The following is a 25,093-nucleotide window of genomic DNA, read 5'->3' on the forward strand; positions in this document are numbered from 1 at the left end:
GTGTGTTATTTTAGCTAATTTGTTTCAACTTACATTATAAGTTGCTTTGAGTCCTACTCTGGGACAAAGGATAAATGCATTTTATAAAGGTTGAGGAGGCCTGGTAGACTTTCAGATCAGGGCCAAACAAATTTTTCATGGGACAGAGTTGTGAAATTCCAGTTCCACTCATCTTTACAGTGAATTAACTTTTTCCTCTCTTAGGGACCAGCTGGCAAAATCGTATCCAGTTCCATAGCCCCCGTCTTCCCAGAGGAGAAACACTTGACATTACTAATTAATAAAAATAATTCTATATTGTCTTTTGGCTTTAACAGAAAACTGAAGGGAGTTTACAAAAACATTCCTCAAAACCAAATTTAAAATAAAAACAAAACAAAACAAAACAAAATGAGAGTATCTGAACCAAAAGGAACAGAGGTAACAATATTCATTCTCAGAATAAAATGTGCTAAACGCTGGGGATGCTGCCACAAAAAGGACAAGTTCCTTTGTTCTCATTAACCAATCTTTTCCTAGTCTCTCTCTCTCTCTCTCTCTCTCTCTCTCTCTCTCTCTCTCTCCATGTTATATATATATATATACACACACACACACACACACACACATATATATATAACATGCTCTCAGAAGACTGTGGCAAGCTATGGGCAGGCTCATATAGGTGGAAATAATCTTCCAGATATTATGACCATAAGAAATTCAGGGCTTAACAGATAAACACCAGCACCTTGAAATGAGCCCAGAAACAAAACGGAAACTGGTGTTATTGATATAAAACAATATGCAATGGGAGGCTGGGGAAAAATACAATGGAAAGCAATCTGGCTGCCAAATTTTACATCAGCTATAGTTCCTGAAATTCTAGAGGCAGCTTCACTTAGTGTGTATTGCAGTAGTCTAATGTTTCATTGTGCCAGATCTACATAACCTAGGAGGAAATGCTGCTGCTGCTGTGCCACCACAATTGGACAAATGGCACTTCTAGCCACACTAGCCACCTGGTCATCCAGCATCAGTGCTGGAGCCAAGAACACTCCCCAAATGCAAGCCTGCTCTTTCAAAGGAAATACAATCTTATTCAGAATTTATCCTGTATACTACCAACAGAGCCACTATTTTGCCTGGATGGAACCTCTACTTGTAAGCCTACATCCAATCCATTACTGCATTTAAGCAATGGTTCAGAACCTCTATAGCCTTGAGAACAGGTTTGTTACCGTAAGTGTACTGAGAAGACCCAAACCATGGATCTCTCTCAGCAGCTTCATTCTGTCAGAAGAAAAAACAAAGGCCTGAGATCAGGGAGGTGAGTAAAAGTGCTCCAGCACTACTTCCTGAACCACAAAAATAATGGTGCTGCTAAGTCTGATGCTTGATGCAGAAAGGTCCAGCAGAACCAACAAAGAAGCACACTCAAGGTAACCATGGATGTTTTAGTCCCCAAACCAGATCTGAACACAGACAGGAAAGAATCCAAATACTCAATTCTGTGCAAGACAGCTGGTGGTTGAGTGATTTGTACCAGCCAACAACAACAACTTCTTACCCACTATCTTGTCTGGATTCAGGTTCAGTTTATATTTCCTCTCCCAGCTAATTACTGCCTCCAGACTTTCATTCAGAGGAGACACACTATCCTTAGCACTATCCTTAGCTGATGCTATTTTTGAAGATATGGGGATGTGTATTTGGAGAACCATGCTCCAAAAAGAAAGATTGGAGACTGGTCAATAATTATCAATTATTGGTCAGAACCAATGCAGATTTGTTTAACAATGATCTTGGCATTGCTCACTTAAGGACACATGGTCACAATCCTCCTGCAAGCAAGCTTTTATCATCACCATCACCCCATTTCGACAGTCCTCATCTGGCAAGGATGGGCCCAGATCCAATAAGCAAGTTGTTGAGCCCACCCATCCGAACGACCTGTCCACATCGTTACATTGAATTCATCAAGTGCCATACACTGAGAGAACATGTGTTTGTGGAGCATTTGAAATAGAAGATATTGTGCATGTCCTATTTAACTGTCAGCTATATGCCTCCATAAGGACCCAGTACCTACACACAATACTGGACAGAACTATATACTGGGAACATAACAAATGGTTATCTTATTTCCTTCTGGGTACAAATACATATGTAGTCATTAGAACTGCCAAGTTCATAATTAGGGCTGTCGAGCTGAGAGCATCTTTTATTGAACATACTGGGGTTGCATGAAAAGATGATGAACTTGCTTAAAATATGTTGCTTTGTATTTTATTATCTTTTACCTTATTACAACATGGCAATTTATTATTATAAGTATTATCTTATACTATTTCATTTTACCTATATTTTTATTTTATTCATCTTACCTTTTTTATTATATTTTATTTTACTTTAATCTGATTTATCTCATTTCATTGTATTTCACTCACTGTACCATTTTGTATGAAAGCCAGAATGGCATAGTGGAGAAGGAGCCCTGGTGGCGCAGTGGGTAAATGCCTGTACTGCAGCCATTCACTCGAAACCACAAGGTTGCTTCAAGACCAGCAAAAGGGCCCAAGCTCAACTCAGGCTTGCAGTCCTTCCAGGGTCGCTAAAATGAGTACCACAGACTGTTGGGGCAAATTAGCTTACTTGCTATTAGCTTACTTGCTGTTCACCGCTATGATCTTTGGAATAGCGGTATATAAATAAAACAATATTATTAAATTAAGTAGTTTGAGTGTTGGACTAGGACACTGGGCAGAACAGGGGTTCGAATCCGGCTTGGCCATGGAAACCACTGCATGACTTGAACAGGAACATTTTCTCAGCCTCAGAAGATGGCAATGGCAAACCCCTCTAAAGAAACTTGCCAAAAGAAGCCCCATGATAGGTGAACGCCTTAGGGTCACCAAAAGTCGGAAGCAACTTGGAGGGCACAACAACACACTCTTTCTGTATTTATAATAATGGCTAATTGCAAATTATAGGACAAACGGCGCTTCAAGCGGTTAAGACGCTGACTCGTTGATTGTAAGATCAGAAGGTTGGCATTTCGAAGCCCAAGTGCTTGTGGATGAGGTGAGCTCCCATCACTATTTTCCAGCTTCTGCCAATCTAGCAGTTCAAAAGCATGCAAATGCAAGTAGATAAACAGGTACCAACCAGTGGGAAGGTAAATAACTGTACAGTCATGCTGGCCACATGACCTACAGAGTAGTCTTTGACAACTCTGGCTCTTTGGCTTAGTAATGGAGATGAACACCCGCCCCTACAGTCAGACACAACTTGACAACCTGTCAAAGGGGAATACCTTTCAGTTTACCTTTAATTCATAGCAATGGTCAATTGACTCATCAATGGATTTTAACTATTTAATTACAACATTACATTGAATTAGATTAAATCCACCTCCTAATTCAGATAAACAGACACCTTAGTCATTACCCCTTCAATCGGCTATGAATACTGGGTCCAAGCCAAAGTAAACATGAACATTTTGCCAGTTAAATGTTTTGGAAACAGAGATAGTTGAAAGAGTTAATTTACATTTTTCTGGGATCTAAAATATATCAGCCCACTTTCACTACACTAAGTAACTCTGTTAGTGTCACTGCATTGATATTGTGGCATCACTGTCACAGAATAGATCTAATGGATTCTACTCCAGGTTCAGCAGGTTTTCCTATTCCATCATTCTCACCCAAGCACTTCATTAGCTCCCAGAAAATGAAGGAGCCCAAGCTGTCTTCATGAGAGTATCTGGGGAAGTAGAACAAGTCAGCAAAACCTATGCTAACAACTGCTTTCACTTAGCCCAAAGGTGCTACAAGATCCTTTGCTAACTAATATTCCAGACTAACAGGGCTATGCTCTTAATTATACCTTGTTGAGACAGGGCACCTACAGTGTGAAAATAATTTGGGGAAGGAGAAAAGAGACAAAAAGAAATGAGGCTATGAGGAGGGCTTCCCACTTAGGCTCCAGTGTCTAATTATTGTTGTTGTTTGCCTTCAAATTGTTTTCTTGATTTATGGCAACCCAAGGCAAACCTATCATGGGATTTTCTTGGCAGGTTTCTTCAGAGGATGTTTTCTCACTGATATCCTCTGAGATTGAAGAGTGTGACTTGCACAAGTCACCAAGTGGGTTTCCATGGCTGAGGCGGTATTCAAATCCTGGTCTCCAGAGTCAATCCAATGCTCAAACCACTACACACCACACGGGCATCCTAGTGTCCAATAGGTACTCCCATTGTCTGTCCATCTTGAATCAAGTACACTTGAAAGAGGATGTCCTAATAATATCTCTGCTTCATCCGTAGAGCAAAAAACTAAAGGTAACAGAAGATTAAAATTCAGTACTATACTTATCATGAATACAGGAAGGACAAATAGACACGTTCTGAGATCTGCGTAGAAACGGTGTTACTATGGCATTTTTTTAAGACCCGTGCCTGCTGCATTTTGAAGTTGCTTCAGTTGTTTTGCAATAGCAGTGGCAGCAGAAAGAAAACACCAGGATAAGAGGACGATATTGTGAGTGGTAATTAGTGTTGGATTAAAACTCCATTTCAAATTTTAAGCCCAGGCTTGAAGCCACTCGGTAAACTTTGCCAACGGCTATGATCAGCCAATCTACTACAGTGGGTTGTTGTGAGAATATATAAAAAATCCTTAAGAAAAAGTGGAATATAAGCAAGTGCATAAAAAAGGTCACTTGATGGAGACAAAGTTGTTTGCCACGTCTCCCCCTCCATAGCCACAAATGCTCCAGCTCCTTATTAAGCTTAGAAAAAGGTTAAGGGTAACAACATCTCTCTGGGTGTATTATCCTACAGTTTTTGTCGGATTGTGGCTGGCAAGGGAAATTCCCTTCTACATATCCTGCAATCCCAGGTAAAAGTGTCACCTGTCCCACCCCCAAGCCAACATGGTAGATGTGGTTTGAGTGTTGGAGTAACAACCCTGGAGAACCAAGGTTCAAAGTCCCGCTCGGCCATGGAAACCCACTGGATGACTTTGGGCAAGTCACATTCCTCAGTCTCAGAGGAAGGCAAAGGCAAACCCTTATCTGACCAAGTCGGCTAAAAAAACCTCTGATAGGTTTCATCATAGCCTTAGGATTCCATAAATCAGAAATGACTTGAAGGCACACAACAACATAACAACCCTAACCCATGCAGCTACTATATATTTTAAAAACTGCTGACATTAATTTTTTGTGTATGTAGTTTTATGTAGAGATTGGTATTCTCTTCCACCCTCTGCAAATACCAAAGCCCCTCTCTCCAGGACTCAACAATCTTCCTCCTCCTCCTCCTTCTCCTCCTCCTCCTCCTTCTTTATGTGGGTAACAAACCATAAGGCAGCCTTATGGCAGGGGTAGGCAACCTGCGGCCCGTGGCCCGATGCGGCCCCAAGGCCTTAGGACCGCCCGACCAGTCCTGCGTCTCGCCCGATTTGCCGCCGGGGCCTTTGGCCTCTCGTGTCGCAGGGCAATTGCTATAGAAGCCTCAGAAACTTGCATTATATTAACATTTTTTAAAAATCACAAATTTTTCCCGTGTCCTCCACTTTTTAAAAAAAAGTGCCACCAATGAGAAATTTTGTCCTACATTGTCCCAGTTTATTTATTTATTAATTTTTTAAAAAATTATTAATTATTTATTTTTGGCTTCGGCCCCCCCAGTTGTCTGAGGGACACGCAACCCGGCCCCCGGCTCAAAAAGGTGCCTACCCTGCCCTTATGGCTTGCTGAACAGCCACTGTAATTGATGGAGAATGAAAGAGGGAGAATGCCAATTGGGCCTATGTCTGGGTATGGGGTATAGCTAGATACTTCTCCAAAATCCCCCACCCCCACCACAGGCCAACTCTTCACTAGGCATAGAATGACCATTCAGGATTGTTACTGCAACAGAACTGGGAGTCATGGGTGTGTGTAGGGGGAAGCCATAGCTGAGTTCTGCCTGGATAATGTAGGATTTCAGTCATAGACTATAATGCCACTTTAGCAATGACACTAGCACATCTAGTTTGACCCTCAGAATGTTATGCTTGGCAAACCTCAGAGCATACTTCCGCGCTTAACATGATTTGAAAAGGTGGTGGTCATAGTGTAACAATAGCTATGTTATGCTCAAAGGCAAAACTATGTGTGATAGTAAGTTTAATGTCATCAAACAGGCTAGAAACCTTCAAAGCTCTGACTTCTCCATAGTTTTGCTGTAGGTGACAATGCAGCAAGAAAATGAAATGCAATATCTCAAAGAGAAAATTATTCCAAAGGGAAAAGACAGAGAGAGAGAGAGAAAAGACAGCTCTGCAAGCTTTTTCTCTGAGAGCAAAATGGAGATGTTCCAGCAGATGAAAAAAGAACTGAATAGGAATGTGCCCTACTAGAGGAATGCATGCTGGAGCAGGAGAACAGTTCCTGCTGGAGTGCTCTGTTCTAGATGGTCCCAAACAAGGTCTTTGTGCAGGCACAGAATCCACATCCATGATTCACAGAGACCATGATTAAGAACAACTTAGTATGGGACACATGCGATTGTCCTCCTGACTAAAATGCTCAGGGTGATCTTCAGATGGATAATTAAATCAGGGAGATATGATAGAGGTTTGTAATATTAGGCATGATGAGAAAAAAAGTAGAGATGTTCTCCTTATCTTATAATATTTGGATTTGGGATAATTCAATGAAGCTGAATGGTGGAAGATTTGGGACAAATAAAGGAACGTATTTCCTCACAAAATGCAAAATTAATCTGCTGAATTTGCTCCCACAAGTTGAAATGATGCCCAAAGCTTTAAAATGCAACTGGACAAATTTTGGAAGTATTGGTTGTGCTTGTGTCTTACTCATGGCCTCAATATGCTGAGCAAGATAGACCTTTGGTATGAGTCAGTACAGCTTTAATGTTCTTTTTGTCTCAGCCTGCTGCCATACTGCAGAATTAATGCAGTTGGCCACCACTTTAACTGTTATGGCTCAATGCTATGGATTTCTGGGATTTGTAGCTTGTTGTGGCACCAGAGCTCTCCATCAAAGAAGGCTAAATATCTCACGAAATTACAAACCTCAGAATTCTATAGCACTGAGCCATGGCAGTTAAGGTGGTGTCAAATGGCATTAATTCTGCAATGTAGATGCAGCCCCCAATTTTTATTTATTTGTTTGTTTTTACAAAATGCAAATATGGAAGCTGCAAAACAAATGAGAAGATTGATATTAGGGGAGAAAATTCCTAACTTTTTAGTCTCATGTTGTCTTTGCTAAAATCTCTGTGCCAGCTGCTTATTGTCCTGAGGCAAATAAAGCTTTGATGGCTGTTTTTTTGTAAAAAAAATAAAATAAAGCAAATATATAATTTGGTCTTCAGGTAGTGGTCTGGAAACACTTGCTTTTCCTGACTTCATTCTGGGCACACCCTCAGTTCTATTAGTGTTGGGGAAAGAGAAAGAATAGCAACTTACCTCTACTTAAAGTAGTATCTTTATTATCAGTTAAACTCATAGCTAGGGAGGCACCATCAGGGATCTGTAAGTGAAAGGGATGCAAAATAATTAGAGTCTATCAGAGACAAATATTTTATTACACTGTGATTCTCATGTAAAAGTCCCTGGAAGGTTTATTTACAGAAGGTAAAACAGTAAGTACCAAAGGAATTAAGCATCTAGTTTGGGTCACAGGCCAAAATAATGCTGCTTTGGGTCACTTTAGAGGTATGCTGTTTAAATGATACACGCATCTTAAGAGACCAGAACCTGCGGCAAAGCTGTGCTTTACTCCTTAGGACTGGAGCGTGGCTTTGGTGCAGCTTCTAGCCTCTTGGGACACATGCAACATTTAAACAGCATACCTCCAAAGTGACCCGAAACAGCTTTATTTTGGCCTGTCTATTCGGGCCCATTGTTTGGTTCTTCAGCTCTAAATATACATGCATTTTCTGCATATAACAATTTGTTAAAATACATATAGACAAATCTTCAGAGCTCCAGCACTAGAGGGGAAGTGCTTCACAAAAGATTATTTTGCCTTTAGAAAATGCAACCATTTCTACAAATGTTCTAGTCAAAAGTCTTATACTAATTCTTTTCACAGCTATGGTCCTGACTCTTCTGTTATTAAATTTTAAAAGTGCTATAAATGTGTGCTATTTCATTATATTCACTATTTGTTGTTGCTGCTGTGTGCTTTCAAGTTGTTTCTGACTTATGGTGACCCTATCATGAGATCTTCCTAGCAAGTTTCTTTAGAGGGAGTTGCCATTGCCATCCTCTGGAGCTGAGAGTGCAACTTGCCCACAGTCATCCAGTGGGTTTATACGGCTGAGCTGGGATTCAAACCTTGGTTTCCAGAGTTATAGTCCAACATTCAAACCACTACTTCATGCTGGCTCATATTCACTATAGACACGAGACACAATTAATTTGACAAAAGCTACACTTCATTATGTAGTGATTTAATCTTAAGATTTCCTCCCTTTCATGCTGTATCAAATTTGTCAGGATCTGTTTCATGTTCCCAAGAAACAGTGATTTTAAGTTTTGAGGGGAAATACGTGAAGATCAGTGGAGGGACACAAAAGACAAAACAAATAAAATGTGGCAAGACTTCTAGCCAAAATGCATTCTTAACGCTACAATTCCACCCAGATGTGCTAGTGAGTAAGCCCTTTGAACACACTGGACTTACTTCTGGGTAAATACACATAGAATTACACTGTTAAAGTAATTTCCAATATATAATATACTCTTCTGGAATGAAATGCTGGTCAAAGAAATGATAAAAGTTGCATGGATTTTGCAAGAAAGACCCATGAACAGGAGGGGAGAAATCTAATATTCTGTTTGCAGATCCCTCCTGAAAGATACACATGAATTTTTCATTATGTTAACAACATTTGTATATGTATGCCTTGATGGAGTTTATCCCAAAGGCTGCTACAGCGGCAGCCAATCATATAGTTGGCTGGCCATAATGGTCAAAATATGGGTTTCACTTGATATAACTTGTATGAAATTGCTTTCTCCAGCACCAGCATCAAATAAAAGCAATGGTAGTCCTGTGCTTGTCACTATCTGCATGAAATTACTGAATGTGCATGAAATTACTTCAGATACAGGCTTAAATTAACCTACTGTCTCTTCAAATGAAATTAATTCCTGATAAAAGACATGTAAAAAAGGACCATTTGAGGGCAAACCAGGTTCCCATAAGAGACCAATGGGAACTCTGACATCACTGTCAACATGAGGAATGGTATGATTTTAATTAGGATGGATAGCAGCCACTGGGAAAAGGTTTTTTTTTTCCCTAGCAATAACTTGTTTTGCATGAAGAGCTTTTAATTAGTCTCGATGTGTTGCAATATTAACGAGTTTCTCGCCAGGGCAGATGTCTATTCCCCGGAAGGTCTCATGGAGTTATGGCAACCTTCCTGCTTGCTTCTGCTAATCCTGCTTAGAAAGCAACTCGTGGCATTCCCCAAGGAATGGCAGGCCCAAAGGAAGGGGAAGTTCTTGGAGCATTCACACTTTTTACCTTATAATGTGCTAATGTGTTCAGTTTCTTCCTGCCATCTTCCATCACTGAAGTGTCATCAAGGTCCCGAAGGATGTAGCTGTCAGTGCTTGTGGCAAACCATTCTAAATAAAGAAAATGGAGAAATGGAAATCCTGCCTAAACACAGCATGTGCTAGTAAGAACGCAAATGGCTTCTCTTATTCTGATGCCACGTTTGATGAGGGACACAGGTGTTTTCAGTGTCAAACTCTGCAACTCTGAAGGGGCATTCTTGTGCCACAGGACTCAGATGCAGAGACCTTTCAGCACCCATGAAAAAGCTTTCAAGATGATGATGAGTAGGTAAAAATGAAATCACTGTATTGTATTCTGTGGGGTAATTTACGTTTCCTAAGGCTTCAGCCTTTGCTATGGAAACAAAAATATTAAATGTCAAAAATGTCAAAGCCAAGCCTGTTAGGGTCTAGCTTTAAATTAGCAGAGTAGCAGAAATGTGCTCTTGTCTACGCTTTCCTAAGAACTGAGACTGACTCCAAAAACAACAACAAATACATAGCTTGCAGTTTAAAACAAAAGTTTACTAATGGGTTTAAACTATATTTACATAAAGGCTATATCCTAATCTAGCTAGTGAGTAGTTCAGGTAGAGAAAAAGTTTTTATTTCACTATCTTTCCAAAGAAAGATGAGAGAGGAGGAAGGCTGCATCAATAAAAGTATAGTGTCTAGATCAAGGGTAGTAATGGTGCCACTATATTCTGCTCTGGTCAGGCCCCACCTGGAATATTGTGTCCAGTTCTGGGCACCACAATTCAAAAAGGATGTGGAGAAACTGGAGCATGTCCAAAGGAGAGTGACTAAAATGGTGAAGGGTCTGGAAACCATGCCCTATGAGGAACGACTAAAGGAGCTGGGAATGTTTAGCCTGAAGAAGAGAAGGTTAAGAGGTGATATGATAGTCCTGTTTAAATATTTGAAGGGATGTGATATCGAGGTGGGAGCAAACTTGTTTTCTGCTGCTCCAGAGACTAAGACCTGGAGCAATGGATGCAAGCTCCAGGAAAAGAGATTCCACCTCAACATTAGGAGGAACTTCCTGACAGTAAGGGCTGTCCAACAGTGGAACACATTCCCTCGGAGTGTAGTGGAATCTCCCTCCTTGGAGGTCTTTAAACAGAGGCTAGATGGCCATCTGTTGGGGATGCTTTGATTTGGATTTCCTGCTTGGCAGGGGGTTGGACTGGATGGCCCTAGTGGTCTCTTCCAACTCTATGATTATATGGGAGGGCCAACAGCTCAGTTGAAAATCTTGAGACAGAATGTCAGTTAGTCCCAAAGGAGGAGTGACCTAAGTCACATGGTTAGTCTGAATGAGAGAAAAGAGAGTTTACATGCAGGAATTCCCTATCTATCTAAGGAGGGGAAAAGGGAATGCAAAAATCTTCCAACATATTCTGATACATTAGAACTCTGACATTATACTTCCTACAGTAATTTAAACACCAATCACAGATGTCTGTAGTGTACAAATACAAGGCACCTGGCTGCAGAGTAAAAGCAAATGTAAATCTGGCTTTCCATTATGTGGTTTAATTTTTAAACAAACAAACAAAAAAAATCTTATATTGAACCCATTTAGGTGGAAGTAAGTTCAATTGATTTCAAAAGTATATTTTGTATCACAGATTGAGAACTATAAACAAAGCTAACACCTATTCTTTACAAGCATATCTTGCCATCTGCTTATATGCGTCTCTGTCTGGTTTCAGCTCAGCACTTTTCCCTAGTGGGAAATTCAAATTTCCTCTGGTCTTCTAGCAAATGTAAAATACTGAGTGTAAATATTGCATGTTTGAACAGTATGCTTTTGTATGATGAGCATTTGTTCCTAAAATAAGGACTGGTGCTCCTAAATAAGGAAAAAATATTTACCTAGATCAACATCTTCAACTCTTGGCCATTGGGAATATGGAATATTCTTGCAAAAAGCTTCAAGTATCTTCTCTTTAACTTGGCTGAGAGTGTCTGTATCCATGACCCGAACACTCAAAGAGTCCATTCCACAGCCTTGGAAAGATACATTAAGATTCTGTGGAGAAAGATTGTTGCTTAGGGTCTAGATGATATGCACGGATTGCAAGACATAAAAAGCCTGTTAGCTATAAGATGGGGGGAAAAAATCTTGGCACATTATATGCACTGCACTAAGAAAGGGCAACATTCTACAGCTAGTGAGAAGAGCTGATTTATAGCCCTGTATGTGGGAATCAGCTATTTTATTCAAAGAGCTTCTCTTGAAATGTCCTGTCTATGAACCTAAACCCTGAACCGCAGGAGCAATCTTAGCAGGAGGCAGGAAAAATAACTATTATCATTTCCTTTTGTAAATATGCTTTATTACTGAAGGAAAATGGATATTTGGCAACAGGGAACATGGATATACATGGATATTAGCTGCAATGGCAGCTAATCAACTTAATTTGGTTTACAATTATGATGCCATAAGTGTTGAATCACTGTACAGCATAACATATAGTAATAAAAAGAGTATGTAGATAAAACATGGTCTTCTCTGACCATGCTTGTTCTCTGAGTAAGGAAAAAAATGAATCACCTCAGCTACTATGTCTCCGTGTTGCTACTACAGTTGCAGATATAGTCAGCTCTCCACCTTTGCGACTTTAACATTTGTGACTTTGATTATTTGCAGATAGAATTAATATGTTCTCTCTAGGAATCTCTTGGTCCTCCAGCATGACTCTGCCAGACATTGGTAGACTCTGCCAGCTGGTATAATAAAAGTTTTATTTTTATACCGCCCTTCTTGCAATCAGGGCGGTGTACAGCAGTAAAAACACATACACATAATCAAAAACAATTACAATTAAAATCACATTAAAAACAATTCTGGCCAGCTTGTCAGTGCTATCACAGTGGGGGAAGGCTAACTGGAGCCTGTGTCCGGGAATGCTTTTCTGAACAAGAAAATGTGCAGATGCGCACCTCCGACCACCCGGGAAAGGCCGCCCGGCAGCAAACGCAGCTTTCGGTGGAGTCCGGAGGCAAGGGGAGGCATGGCGGAGGAGGAGACCAGGCAAGCTGGCTTTAAGTGTGCCACTGCCCCGACACGCCCCTCTCTCCGCCTTCCCCCCAGGTGTCCCAAATTTGGCTCACCAGAGCCGCCGCCGAGATGCAGGAGGAGAGGGAGTCCCAGATAAACAGTCCGTGGGTGGCCTCCCCAGGTGCGCACCTCTGACCACCCGGGAAAGGCCGCCCGGCAGCAAACGCAGCTCTCGGTGGAGTCCGGTGGTAAGGGGAGGCATAGAAGACCTAGAGATTCCTAGAAAAAACATTTCTCTAAGCATTTATAGGGCTTCCATTGTGATTCTTTGGTCAGCCTCTGGTGGATGTTGACCACAGAAATGTGTTGGAGGACCTAGAGATTCCTAGACAAGCGTTCTCTTAGGTTTTAAAACTTTTTTTAAAAAAATGTGCTTTTCCCACTGTCATGTGGGTCATGTGCACCTAACCCTGCAAATGTGGATCTATTTTTCATGTGTTAAACCTGTATTTTAACTGCACTGTTTCAAACATGAAATGACACCTGACATGATGGAGAAAATCGTGCATCCAAAGCTGAGTAGCATGAGGTAACTAGAAGCAGAATTTGAGACAATGCACATGCAGAATCTACGCAAGGGAAGGGGTAAGTCTGGCCTTCTAGATAGTGCTGGAACCCATCAACCCAAGCCAACATAGACAAAGATGATGGAAACTGCAGTCCAACATTATCTCTATAAAAAGCAACAGGTTCAGAGATGGCATTTCCACTTATCTCAAACAGCACGGGTAGCAAAGATTTTGCTTGATATCCTAGACAGCAACTACAAGTTTCAAATTAGTGGTCTGACTCAAGGTTTATGGAGAATGGATGGAAGAGAAGTGTAATAAGAGGTGGAGATAACTGATTGACAAAATAATGTTGGGTATCTCTAAAAGTCTGCTAATGGCTTTTTATAATGTGCTTGGAACATGGGACACGGCAGAAGGGAAGATATGTATTACTGTCTTAGCTACAGGACACCACTGTAGCTATCAAGACAAGTACCCATTGTGCCATTACAGTTAAGCTGTACACATTTCTGTGACCAGGGTATTTAATAAACGGTCTGTGACAGAATTAAAAGTGTGAAGTGATTACAAATTTTGAAACAAAATCAAGTTAATTATGCTTGGGGGGCTATTCATGAGCAATCTGCATAAACTTGATTTACCATCACCTGGGAAAGGGTGAATTCACTTTCAGTTCAGTTACATGTAAACAAGAGTCAGCAGTGCGTTACCAGGTTGTTCTTATGCCGTTATCTCTGCAAAGAGTAAGTTAACATTCATGTCCCTGCTGCTAACCTTTTTAGCTATGCATCATACATTATAGATCAGTCAGTAATGGGAAACTGCAGCAAAGAACACAGTGCCAAAAACCTGTTCTCATTTACACCATCATAGCTCCTCAGTGACCCCACTGATTCTGGGAGAGCTACTCCAGATTTATGCCATGTAATCAAAAGCAGAATTTAGTTTGGACTTTGCAAAAGTCTGTCTATTGCATTTACTGTCAAGCTGAAGTTAACATATTCCTCCAGACTCTACATTTTTAGTATAAGATAGTCCCACAAGTAACATTTTACAGCATTACTTTTCAGCACAATTCCTGTAACACCCTGTATGAAAGCCTTCATCATAGTCTCAGCTTTACAAGCAGCAACTTTTCTCAGTGGCATGAAAGTCACTGTTTTGCCAGAAGCTGTAAAGATGAGATTATTCCTCAAAAAAGAAAACAAAAAACCCCAAGCTAATTCATTGTTACACAGCAAATGATACTGGCATATTTATTTTTTCCAGGATATCCTGAATCTCAGCCAATCTGACATAATTCGCTAGACTTGTTGTATTTTCAGCCTTTCTGTTTTTAGTGCCCAAATATTTTAAAGTTAGATACCCATCCGCATGCAATCTGACTGAAAATTTGATATATGATAGAATAAGTATTTCTGATTGCTAGTCTGAAAACACCGATATTGGATATGTACAATTCATAAGGGGGTTGTGTGGTGTGCATAACCTCCTGTGTATCTTGACTTGTAAATCTCATTGATGTTGTGACTTATTAGTCATCTGCCCAATGGTTTTGTTCTATTTTCAGGAGCAACTTGCTGCTCCTGACTTGGAAGATGTCCCACTCCTGCTTAATGCAGTGCTCCTACTAAACCTCAATGGTCAGGAAAAATGTTTAGCTTCTGGACCAGATGGGCATACGGACTCTTATTCTAGGTTCCATGTTTGGTATTGTTGCCTATGGATACTACTTCATGCATTCTGCCCATCAAGGGAATAAGCAGACTTAATTGTGGTGGCTCAGAAATCAGATGAATTCTCCACTTTACTTCCAGAACTAAAGAAGTTCCAGATGAAAACCTAGAAAGATGACATTCATCAAAATTTCATCCATTCTTAAAGCTGGTACTAATTACTCAAGCTTCAAATATAATCATGGAAATAAGAAGCTGTTTCTACTGAAGTACAGAAATACCTTACCCTTGGCTTTGCTTCAATGTTCTCTCTCAAAAGCCATTCTTCATTCAGTGTGTACCTGGCTTTTCCTGTGATGGCATCTATTGATCCTTTATTGATCTGTTGCTTGATGGCACAGAGCAGAAGAAAGAAGGGCTCCCCAACGGTTTCCTGTGAGGTGAAAAAGCAGGATATGATTTGCTGATCAGGAACCAGTGAAGGCAGTTCCTCACTAAACTGCCCATACGTTTGCAGAATCATTTTTATTTCCAGTTATAAATTTTACCCTTCAGAAAGATTGGAATGTTATAAGCAAAGTTTTCTTAAAATCTTGATGAGGGAAGGCAGTTCAAACATGTTCAGATTTTAATTCCATATTTAGTTTATATGGCTGCACTTCTATACTGCTGTCAATCAAACTAGACAACAGTAACTTTATACATATTATCAAAACACCTTTTTAAAGATTCAAAAGCCAGTTTTATAGATCCAGTTTTGAATAACTGCAAGCTGACCATAATGTATTTTCTTAATTAAGAAATCCTTTCTATATCAACCTCCTTAATGATCCTCCATATTTTTTCCAAGTAAAAAATATTTATATTAATTTAGATTTTTGTAATTCAGTTTTCCTTTTTACCTCATGAATGCATGCATGTACAATCACACTTCTGAATCTCTTCATTGCTCAGGGCAAAAGAAATACAATTACTGTAAAAATGTTTCAGAAATTCAAGTGGCCAGCATCTGTACTGATTTCTTTGCTTGATTAGTGCTAAAATGGTTAAAGCTTTTTACCACTACAAGAGCTAGGTTAATGTCAGCTTTGCCTTTCTAGCACTTTAGGTACGACTGCACAACTATAAACAGATATACACCATCTGTTTTGTAGTATCAAGATCTAATTTGCCATGATTAACATTAACAACAACAACAACAACAACAACGATAACATCATCATCATCATCCGTGTATCATCATCCATGCAGCAATTGCACGGCCTGCTCTTAAAGTAGGCTGCCATCATGGTCCCAAATAGGTTGCTGCCAAGGAGCACTTTTCCCATTCTTCTTTTTCCAGTGGACCTGGAGTGGCTTCTAACCGATCCGCTGGCATGCAGCATCTGCATGCTACACCCCCCCCAGATGTTTTTTGGTGCCCATGTATTTCGGGCCCCTGAGACATAGCTATGTTAGTCTGGAATATCAGAATGCAAAGATCTTGCAGTACCTCTGAGACTGATTGAAAGAAGTTGCAGCATCTGTAGACTTGGTCTACTTCCCCAAATGCATAGAGTGGATACCATGCAACTGAGGAAGCAGACCTTGCATCAAGGGAAGACCAAGCATCTGAGAAAGTAGATCATGGCCTGTTACAGACTGCCAAAATAAAGCTGCTTTGGGTCTCTTTGGAGGTATGCTGTTTAAATGATGCATGCACCCTAAGAATCTGGAAGCTGCATCAAAGCTGCACTCCAGTGCTTAGGAATAGAGTGTGGCTTTGGCATGACCTCTGGACTCTTAGGACCCATGCATCATTTAAATAGGATACCTCCAAAGAGACCCGAAGCAGCTTTATTTTGGCAGTCTGTAACAGACCCAAGTCTCCAAAAGCTCATGTTACAACTTCTTTCACTCATTTGGTGTCAAAGGTGCTGCAAGATCCCTTTGCATATTTATAAGATCTGTTGAACTCATCCATTTACGACATAATTTTATTTCCTTGATTTTTTTGTATGAGTCACACAGCAGTTTCATAAAAAAGCAAAATTGCCACTGAATGGGAAAAAAGTTTAAAAAGTAGGGTGGAACCAATTCCTGATCAACAAAATCAAGAATCTTGAACCCTAGTAGCAATGAAGACTACTATACACCAACATAATGTACTTCTTAAGCTATCTGATTTGCAGGACCAGATACTGTATATATATATTGGCACCAATCATATTGGTGCCAATGGTCTACAACTGTTTTTTTCTTTCCTGGAGATGCTCTAGGGACTGGCAGCCAATGGCTCAGGGAATGTCACTGAGTATCACTACTTTTGAGTATCATTAGCTCAGAGTATAAAGGATGCATTGCCTCTGGATATCTACATATCTAGGGAGAAAAGAAGAATAACAAGAGTCTTCTTGTAAGCTAGTTTTTATGAGCTTTTAGAAGATCAGAATTGTCCCCGTGTCTGATTTTTATAGCATAATTCTATACATGCTTACTTAGAAACAAGAATGCTCCCAAATGAATTTTTCATCATGCAATCATCCTGGCTCACTAAGGGAATTTTATGGAGTGGGGGTGAGGGCTAAATTTAGACAACATTGGTAAACCCCTGCATTTTCCCATTCCTTCTTCCATCTTTTATCTCATCACAAAAACATCTGTTCAGGAAAAGATAGACCAGTTGAACAATATTTTAGACTGGTAGCACCAGGAGCTCCTACTCTCTCTCTCTGGAGGCATGGTAAATTCCACTGTACTAAATATAACTTAATCCCTTAATTAGTATGCTTATGACTGCAACCTTAGTCTTGGCTGTGAACCTGGGCAGTGTGTAGGTGGGGAACTTTTGTTGAAAAGCTAGACTATATTATAAAATGCTCCTAGCATATAGAGAATGATTATATCTTAAATTCAGATTAAGACCTTCACAAGCATCAAGGTCATTTGTGGGTCTGGATCTAGATTGGGATTTCGATCCATTCTCCAATACATCAAAGCATGTGACTGAATCTCTACTACAGAATATGTCAAAGTCTCAGAGAAAGACAAATTAAACATGAATCATAAAGCTGTTTTGAAAGCCAGTAAAGGTCTTCTGCAAGAACACCACACTGACAGAGCTGGTGTTTACTGCCCTTGAATAACTTACATTATGTATTATTAAGTAGAGTAGGTGAGCAGTTCTTTTTCTGTGTCCAGCCTGCCACAGAAAGAAATCGCTAAATGTTGTTGCAGTGTTAATACTGCAGACTTTACAAGAAGAATTAATATACAAGAAATAAACTACAAGGCCCAGTCTCTGGCATGCTATTCCTTTATTCATTTTTTGGCTCTGAATTTCAGAAATCATGGGTTGTTGTGAAAATCTGCAGAAACAAAGACAATATATCTAAAAGATGGGAAAGGAAGTGGACAGTCAGGGGCTACAAATGAAATGGCTAAATTGGAATTCATTTCAGAACCACTGTGGGGAAACTGGTTTGGAAATAAAACAAAATCATCCTCAGACCAAGCTTTTTGTTACGGGGGAGGGAGTTTAATGTGCTTATTCAGGGGAAAAATAGATCTTTTGAATACATTAACAGAACACATTTTATTCTCTATTGTATTTCTTTCTTCTTAAAAACAAAAAAAACAAGATGCTCAGTGATTTCTGACCACAATGTTATGGGGTTGTAAAACTAGCCCGAGGCATCAAATAACTTTGCATTAATGAAAACTAAAATTAGTGTTGGCATGCTTTGAACTTTTCCATATAAGATGTGTGAAGCTATGTTTCTAAATGTCTGGATTTTAAAACCTCCGTTAAAAAAAAAAAAGATTGAATGCTTAGGGTACATTTACATGCTACTCTTGAAATGGGACTGATATGTTAGAGAAGACTTATTGGTAACATATTAAAGACAGCTTAATTCAGCCTAAGGGCAAACACCAAACTATTCAAGTTCACCAATTCAAAGTCATTTCCTACCAGATCCGATTATTTACTGAATGGAAGCCAACAATGTGCATAGGCAGCAATCGCCAGTGTCTTCAGTCTACAATACTGGCTTCATATTCTAGCTTTTTGCCTATATCCAGTTCTGTTACAACAAAAATTAAATCTGAATTCCTGCCTCTTTCCCTCCCTGTTTTCTGTTGACATTTGCACATTAAACTTTGTTTTAATGTTCATGTCCTAATATGATACACAACATACTTTTAGTTTTGTGCTTATTTATCCAGAGGACTGTTCGTATGTTTCTTCATCCCATGTTTCACCCATCCTTTCACATTTTTAATGTAGTTTTTCTTGATATTGTTTCCATCTTTTTATTTTATCATGGTCATGTGTTACGTTATTCTACTGATTGTACAGCATTCAGACCCTTCGTGTATATTTTTCTTTGATTACATATTCTTGTGGAAGAGGTTTCTTGTTCTTCATTTTTTATCATCAGCTTCTATTTCTTTGCATTGATTGTTGTTGTACCTGTAATTCTACTTGTCCTTTTTTTGCTAACCACTGGACAGTAGCATTCATATTTTGATTGTGTCCTTGTCTCCATTTTTTTTTTGCTTCTTGTCTTTCTTTCACTGCTTGAAGTGTTTCATCTGTCATCCATTGTTACAGATTAATTACAGATTGGTACAGAAAAATAAAACTTTATGTTTGTTTAAGGAACCTAAGTTTCTGGTGAGCAACTTCCAAATTTTAGTAAAAAAATAATACACATTCAGTTGGAATTTTTCTGCATGAGTCATATAACAGCTTCACAGTACGCTCCTGGCAGCAACATCTCTTTTTTTATGGATCTTTCTGTGACACACTATATCATAGTTTAGACCTTAAACCAGAGGTAAGAATTTCATTGTCCTCCAGATGTTCCTCACCACTGGCTAGAGTTGTAGTTCCGCAACTGCAACTAGACAGATGCGAAATTACTAGAGAGATGCAAAATTACTTACTTTTATCTTCTATTTTATCTTCCATTTCTTCTGTGAAGTGCAAGGGGTTTTGGGCATGAACTGTAGTTATGGCTTGACATTAATTCAAATAACACTAAACCACAGGAAGCACAAAACCTCTTTTGATTTAGCTACAGTAGACCAACATGACTGCCTCTTTAGAAAATACATTATGAGTAAAGTGTTTCTGATACAGGTTTGCTGAATAACTGCAAACCCCAAATTCAGATACCACACCACACACACTAGAAGGTCCTCTAGCCGTGATTTGGTGTGATGCTATAACTGAGATAGTGTGGAGTGTTTTTTTTCTTTTAAATATTTTCAGTTACTAATAATGATTTTAAAAACCCCTGTATTTTTCTGAACCTACAATATTCACAATAGCAAAATTTGATCCCTCAGCACTTGGCCAGAACCTGAACACATTCACAATAAATACTCTTGAGAATCTGTCTTCTATGGGCTAAACTAGATATAATGGCATTTATGCCATAAGCAATTACTATTTCAAGGAATGGAGCTCATACCAAGTTGTATACAATACAGTATTAATATGGCCCGGCAGTACACATTTTGGGGGAAAAATCTAGATACACTAGATGTTGCTTCCAAGGCCCAGCACCACAAACAAAAGTCTTTAAGTCCATCTAAAGCCAGCATGGTGTAGTGGTTTGAGTGTTGGACTTCTACTCTGGAAACCAGGGTTCCAATCTCCACTTGGCCATAAAAACCCGCTGGGTGACTTTGGACAAGACACACTCTTTCAGCTTCAGAGGATAGCAATGGAAATGTCCCTTTGAAAAAAGTTGCCAAGAAAGCCATTTGATAGATCCACCTTAGGGTTGCCATACATCAGAAATGACCCCCCCCCCCCCCACACACAATCCCCTCTATATAAAATGTTAGTAGCAAATTCACAGCAAGAGGGTGCAACAACCCATTAGATGAGATGACAGGTTAGGTAGAAACACCAGGAATTCTAAAACTGTGGGAACTAAATATGGCAGCGGTGGCATATCTAGAGACTCAGTAAAGTGAAGACAACATCAGCACCTAAGTTCATTTAAGCAATGTGTAGCAGGTTGTGCACTGCATCCCATATTTGGTTTCCACACAGTGAGATGCAGAGTGGCTAGTAATGGTGTATTTTCCTAGATTCTTGGATCAGAAGATCTTGATCTTTCAGAAGCGTTATGAAGCAATGAATGGGAGGAAGTGTTGCAAACCACAACTGTCTGGACTACAAGAGGTAACCAGTATGCATAGAATCATAGAATCATAGAGTTGGAAGAGACCGCATGGGCCATCCAGTCCAACCCCCTGCCATGCAGGAAATCCAAATCAAAGCATCCCCGATAGATGGCCATCTAGCCTCTGCTTAAAGACCTCCAAGGAAGGAGACTCCACTACACTCCGAGGGAGTTTGTTCCACTGTTGAGGTGGAATCTCTTTTCCTGCAGTTTGCATCCATTTTTCCGGGTTCTGTTCTCTGGAGCAGCAGAAAACAAGCTTGCTCCCTCCTCAATATGACATCCTTTCAAATATTTAAACAGGGCTATCATATCACCTCTTAATCTTCTCTTCTCCAGGCTAAACATCCCCAGCTCCCTAAGTCGTTCCTCATAGGACATGGTTTCCAGACCTTTCACCATTTTAGTCGCCCTCCTTTGGACACGTTCCAGTTTCTCCACATCCTTTTTAAATTGTGGTGCCCAGAACTGGACACAATATTTTAGGTGGGGGCTGAACAAAGCAGAATACAGTGGCACTATTACTTCTCTTGATCTAGAAGTTTACTTCATTGTTCCAAACATCAACTAACACCCCTGTGATTACAAGAAAGATAGAAAACATGCATAAGAGGCTGATAGTTGCCAAAAGGATGTAGTTTTGCCTAGCAACTACTATACCATATATGTAGTTTGTCCTTCTGGTTCTATACATATACACTTTGTTGTGGCATTTTCTGCCAACCTTCAAGCTCATAGAAGAGATGTCTCTTCTGTGATCCCTTTGGCAACATCTCAGATGGTAAAGCATGCCAGGGAATGTGGCTTCAGGTTGGTCCTTCTGACAACCTCAATCACAACTTCTGTTGATGACAGATATGACATAGAAATGTTGAGGGGATGCACTGCAAAGGCCTGTGCATAAATGCCAAGTAGTTGCTAGGCAAAAATACACCATTCTGGCAGCTATCAGCCTCTTTGTTACATGAGTTTTTCCCTTTCCTGTAATCTCGAGGGTGTTAATCAATGTCTGGAATCAATGAAGCAAACCGCATACTAATTACCTATTAAAGTAAAACTTTAAACTGATAAAGTCATCAGTACAATTCAAACTGGAAGAGCCTGCAATGATCTTGGCAAATGCCAATATGAGTCTTTAAAATATATTACTGCACATCTGTCCCCTTGAAATAGCAAGGGAGGAAAGGAAGCCAATATCACCTTATGAAATTTCTTTGGTGTGATGTAACAATTCACACTGCTCAGATCCAGAACAAGTCTGAGGCCACTGCATAACAGAACATGAATCTGCACAGCAGTATCAGTTCTATGGCTTCTTTCTTAAGAAAAGTAGCATTTTTTCCTCCAATAAAAGAGTGGATTAGTAGCTTTTTCAAATGGCCAGCTATCAAAATCTATGGCATTACCCTTCAGAGTGTTAAAACAATGGTTAAAACTGAAGCAATGCTGTAGCCGGCCCACTGGAGATGGAAATGATGGGTGGTGAGCTGAAAGTAGAAAATCAAAGGCTGTGTTTTGACTTTTGGGAAAGAATGCTTAGGGAAGCTATAAAGATACTTCAGTTGCTTTTGACTGAGATGAAACTTGTGATGATTGTTTTGAAAATTGCAAAGGAGAACTAGGTTAACATAGAATGTAGACAAATGATGCCATAGAGTTTATGCATGTTTGACACTTGAGTTTATGAATGAATATCCATCTTCTTGTCTTTTATGGTCCATGAAGTCATCTATCCTAGCACTAAGATTAATCAGAAGATCTTCAACACATACATACATATCTTCTGTGACCTCTGCAGATTTTGGCTACCTGTGTTTTCTTAACACATTGAATTTTACCATCATCTCTCAGGTGCACAGCCACAGGCATGCCATCCAGCATGAACTTGCTGGCAAGCAAATTTTTGGATTTCTGCTTAGAAGAGTAGTGTGATATTTCTTTCCCCTTCCTGGAGACATTGCAAGAAAAGGGTGATCTGCAATAGCAGTTTCTCACTTGTTCATATAAGCCTGGCATTTACAGATTCAATGGACCCCAAACAGAAATCAGTGAAAAATAAAAGTGTTTGTCCATTAAATCAAAGTTATTTTCTACCTTTTTTACTGGTGTGATGTTGTGTTTCCTACCAACTTTTATCTGAAAGGCCTCAACCAGTTTGAAAACAGATGCTGAAAAAGAAATATGGCAGGTTCTTATTGTATATAGTACAGATTCTTAATAAATCTAGATGTGGGATGCACTGATTACAGCTTAATCCATTATTATTGTACTAGGTGAATCAGAGCTTGTCATAACAGAATCATAGCTTGTTGCAAAGATGCCTTCTTCACTCTAATGAATACTTGAATAAGGCTGGTAGAACTGGTGTTATGATGACTTCAATCCCTAGAGATTTAGCCACAGTATCTGTTCCAAGTATGAACAAATGTTTTCTGAAAGGGACAGTGGTGATGAATCATCCACTGGCAGATCTAGAGATTATGTTAAAGAAAAACCTATTCTAGAGATGAGGAATCAGAATCAGAATCCTCTGCAAAAGATGCAAGCTCTTCTTGTGCAGATGAAGATTACTAATCAGTATAAAGTAAAACCTCCATGCCCACTGTTACTGATAACTTAGTGGTAATTATCTATGTCAATACCAACGAAGCAGATAAGTAAGTATCTATGTCAGTACTAAAGACTGAGTAGCAACCTGTGCTGAAGATCAAGTCATAAATATCAAAGTTTGAGCATGTCCACTTGTTGTCAATTTAGAAGCAGATAGGATGGGATGGTGACAACATAAGAGAAACAGATCAAACCCATGATTCAACACCATATCCACACACTGTACAGCAGTATCCAGTAGTCTCAATATAATAGTTGAAAAGTGGTGCCTTTTCCCATGGCAATATGATGAAGCAGAATGACATCAGTAAAAAAAGCCATGGCCGTGGTGATGATGACACTCCTCTGTATTCAGCAAATAAGTGTATGACCATCCTCCTTTTCAAGAATAAACAGATGTAAGACAACTTTGTAAGGATGAATATTGATCCCAACTTGAAGAGAAAGGGGAAAAGGAACTAGTCAAAAGCTGTCTCCAAGCTGGTTCTCATACATACTGACAATATCATGGGTCCTTAAGAGATATCCTTTCTGCCTATATTTGCAATTGTTTCTATAACAGCAAGGTGAATGTTTGAAGGACATTTGAATACTGCACCTCACTTTAAACTGAGATAGGACAATTTCACTTTTTGAACAGGAACCCATACATTTCCTCTAAATATCAACAGCCTACATTTGGGCCAGCCGTTGAGGTGGAGGATTGTGGGGGAGTTCCACTGAAGTTCCAGTGCTAATGGTCTGAATAGCATCATCCTCCGGATGCATATGTTGCTGTTTAGCTTGATGGTGGTCTTCTGTGCTCTATTTTCTCTGTTTTGGTTGAACTAATGCTGACTTCCCCAGAGTTGGAGGGGAATACTTTAATCCCTGCAATGGTTCAGAAGCTGTACCAGCAGACCTGTTAATTGAGCACTCCGACAGAAGTGAGTCATGCTACAACATCTGCATTGGGATCAGTTCTGCCAGTGTCAAAACTGATGGGATAAATAAAATTTATATAGAATCAGGAGTTTCTGGCAAAGTTGATGGGGCTCTTGAGATGTATTCGGTACCAAAGTTGAAGTCATTTTCTTGTAGGAGTAAGGGAAGTTCTTTTAAAATAGCAGGTATGTTAAAGATTGAGAGAGGCAGTATGGAATAGGTGATGTTGAGCCACCTGATCTACCTCTCAATAATGATCCTAAAGTGAGAGATTCTGTTTTGAAGGGCTTGTTTGGTGAAGCCTTGGCAGACTGAAGAGGTACACATGTTAGGGCCTGCCTCTAAGCAGAACAAACAGAGGCAGTGGTCATCCTTTGGTACTATTTTTCTTCCATAGAGGGACAACACTTGAATAAAGCCTTAGAGACATACAAAACTGAAACTCCAAAAAATAGAAACCGAAAAGTCAAAAGGGAGATGAAGACAACGATGAAGAAAAAATATGATGTAGTTTGAAGTAGAGAAAAGAGTAATGTAAAAGAGATGAAAAAATGAG

The 25,093-nt window shown here is 39.7% G+C and overlaps 1 protein-coding gene across 2 annotated transcripts in view; it reads right to left on the minus strand.

Moving 5' to 3' along the window:
* The window catches only part of PLXND1 (plexin D1), a 226,404-nt gene that overhangs the window by 23,287 nt on the left and 178,024 nt on the right, over window positions 1-25,093 (minus strand). For both annotated transcript variants that reach the window (XM_042451226.1, XM_042451225.1), the window contains exons 26-29: window positions 15,108-15,254; window positions 11,445-11,601; window positions 9,532-9,635; window positions 7,461-7,524 (exon numbers count right to left, since the gene is read on the minus strand). In XM_042451226.1, coding sequence (XP_042307160.1) covers window positions 7,461-7,524; window positions 9,532-9,635; window positions 11,445-11,601; window positions 15,108-15,254 — 472 coding nt within the window. The remainder of the gene's footprint in view (window positions 1-7,460; window positions 7,525-9,531; window positions 9,636-11,444; window positions 11,602-15,107; window positions 15,255-25,093) is intronic.

The sequence above is a fragment of the Sceloporus undulatus genome, chromosome 2 (genome assembly GCF_019175285.1).
Source record: "Sceloporus undulatus isolate JIND9_A2432 ecotype Alabama chromosome 2, SceUnd_v1.1, whole genome shotgun sequence".
Classification (NCBI taxonomy): domain Eukaryota; kingdom Metazoa; phylum Chordata; class Lepidosauria; order Squamata; family Phrynosomatidae; genus Sceloporus; species Sceloporus undulatus.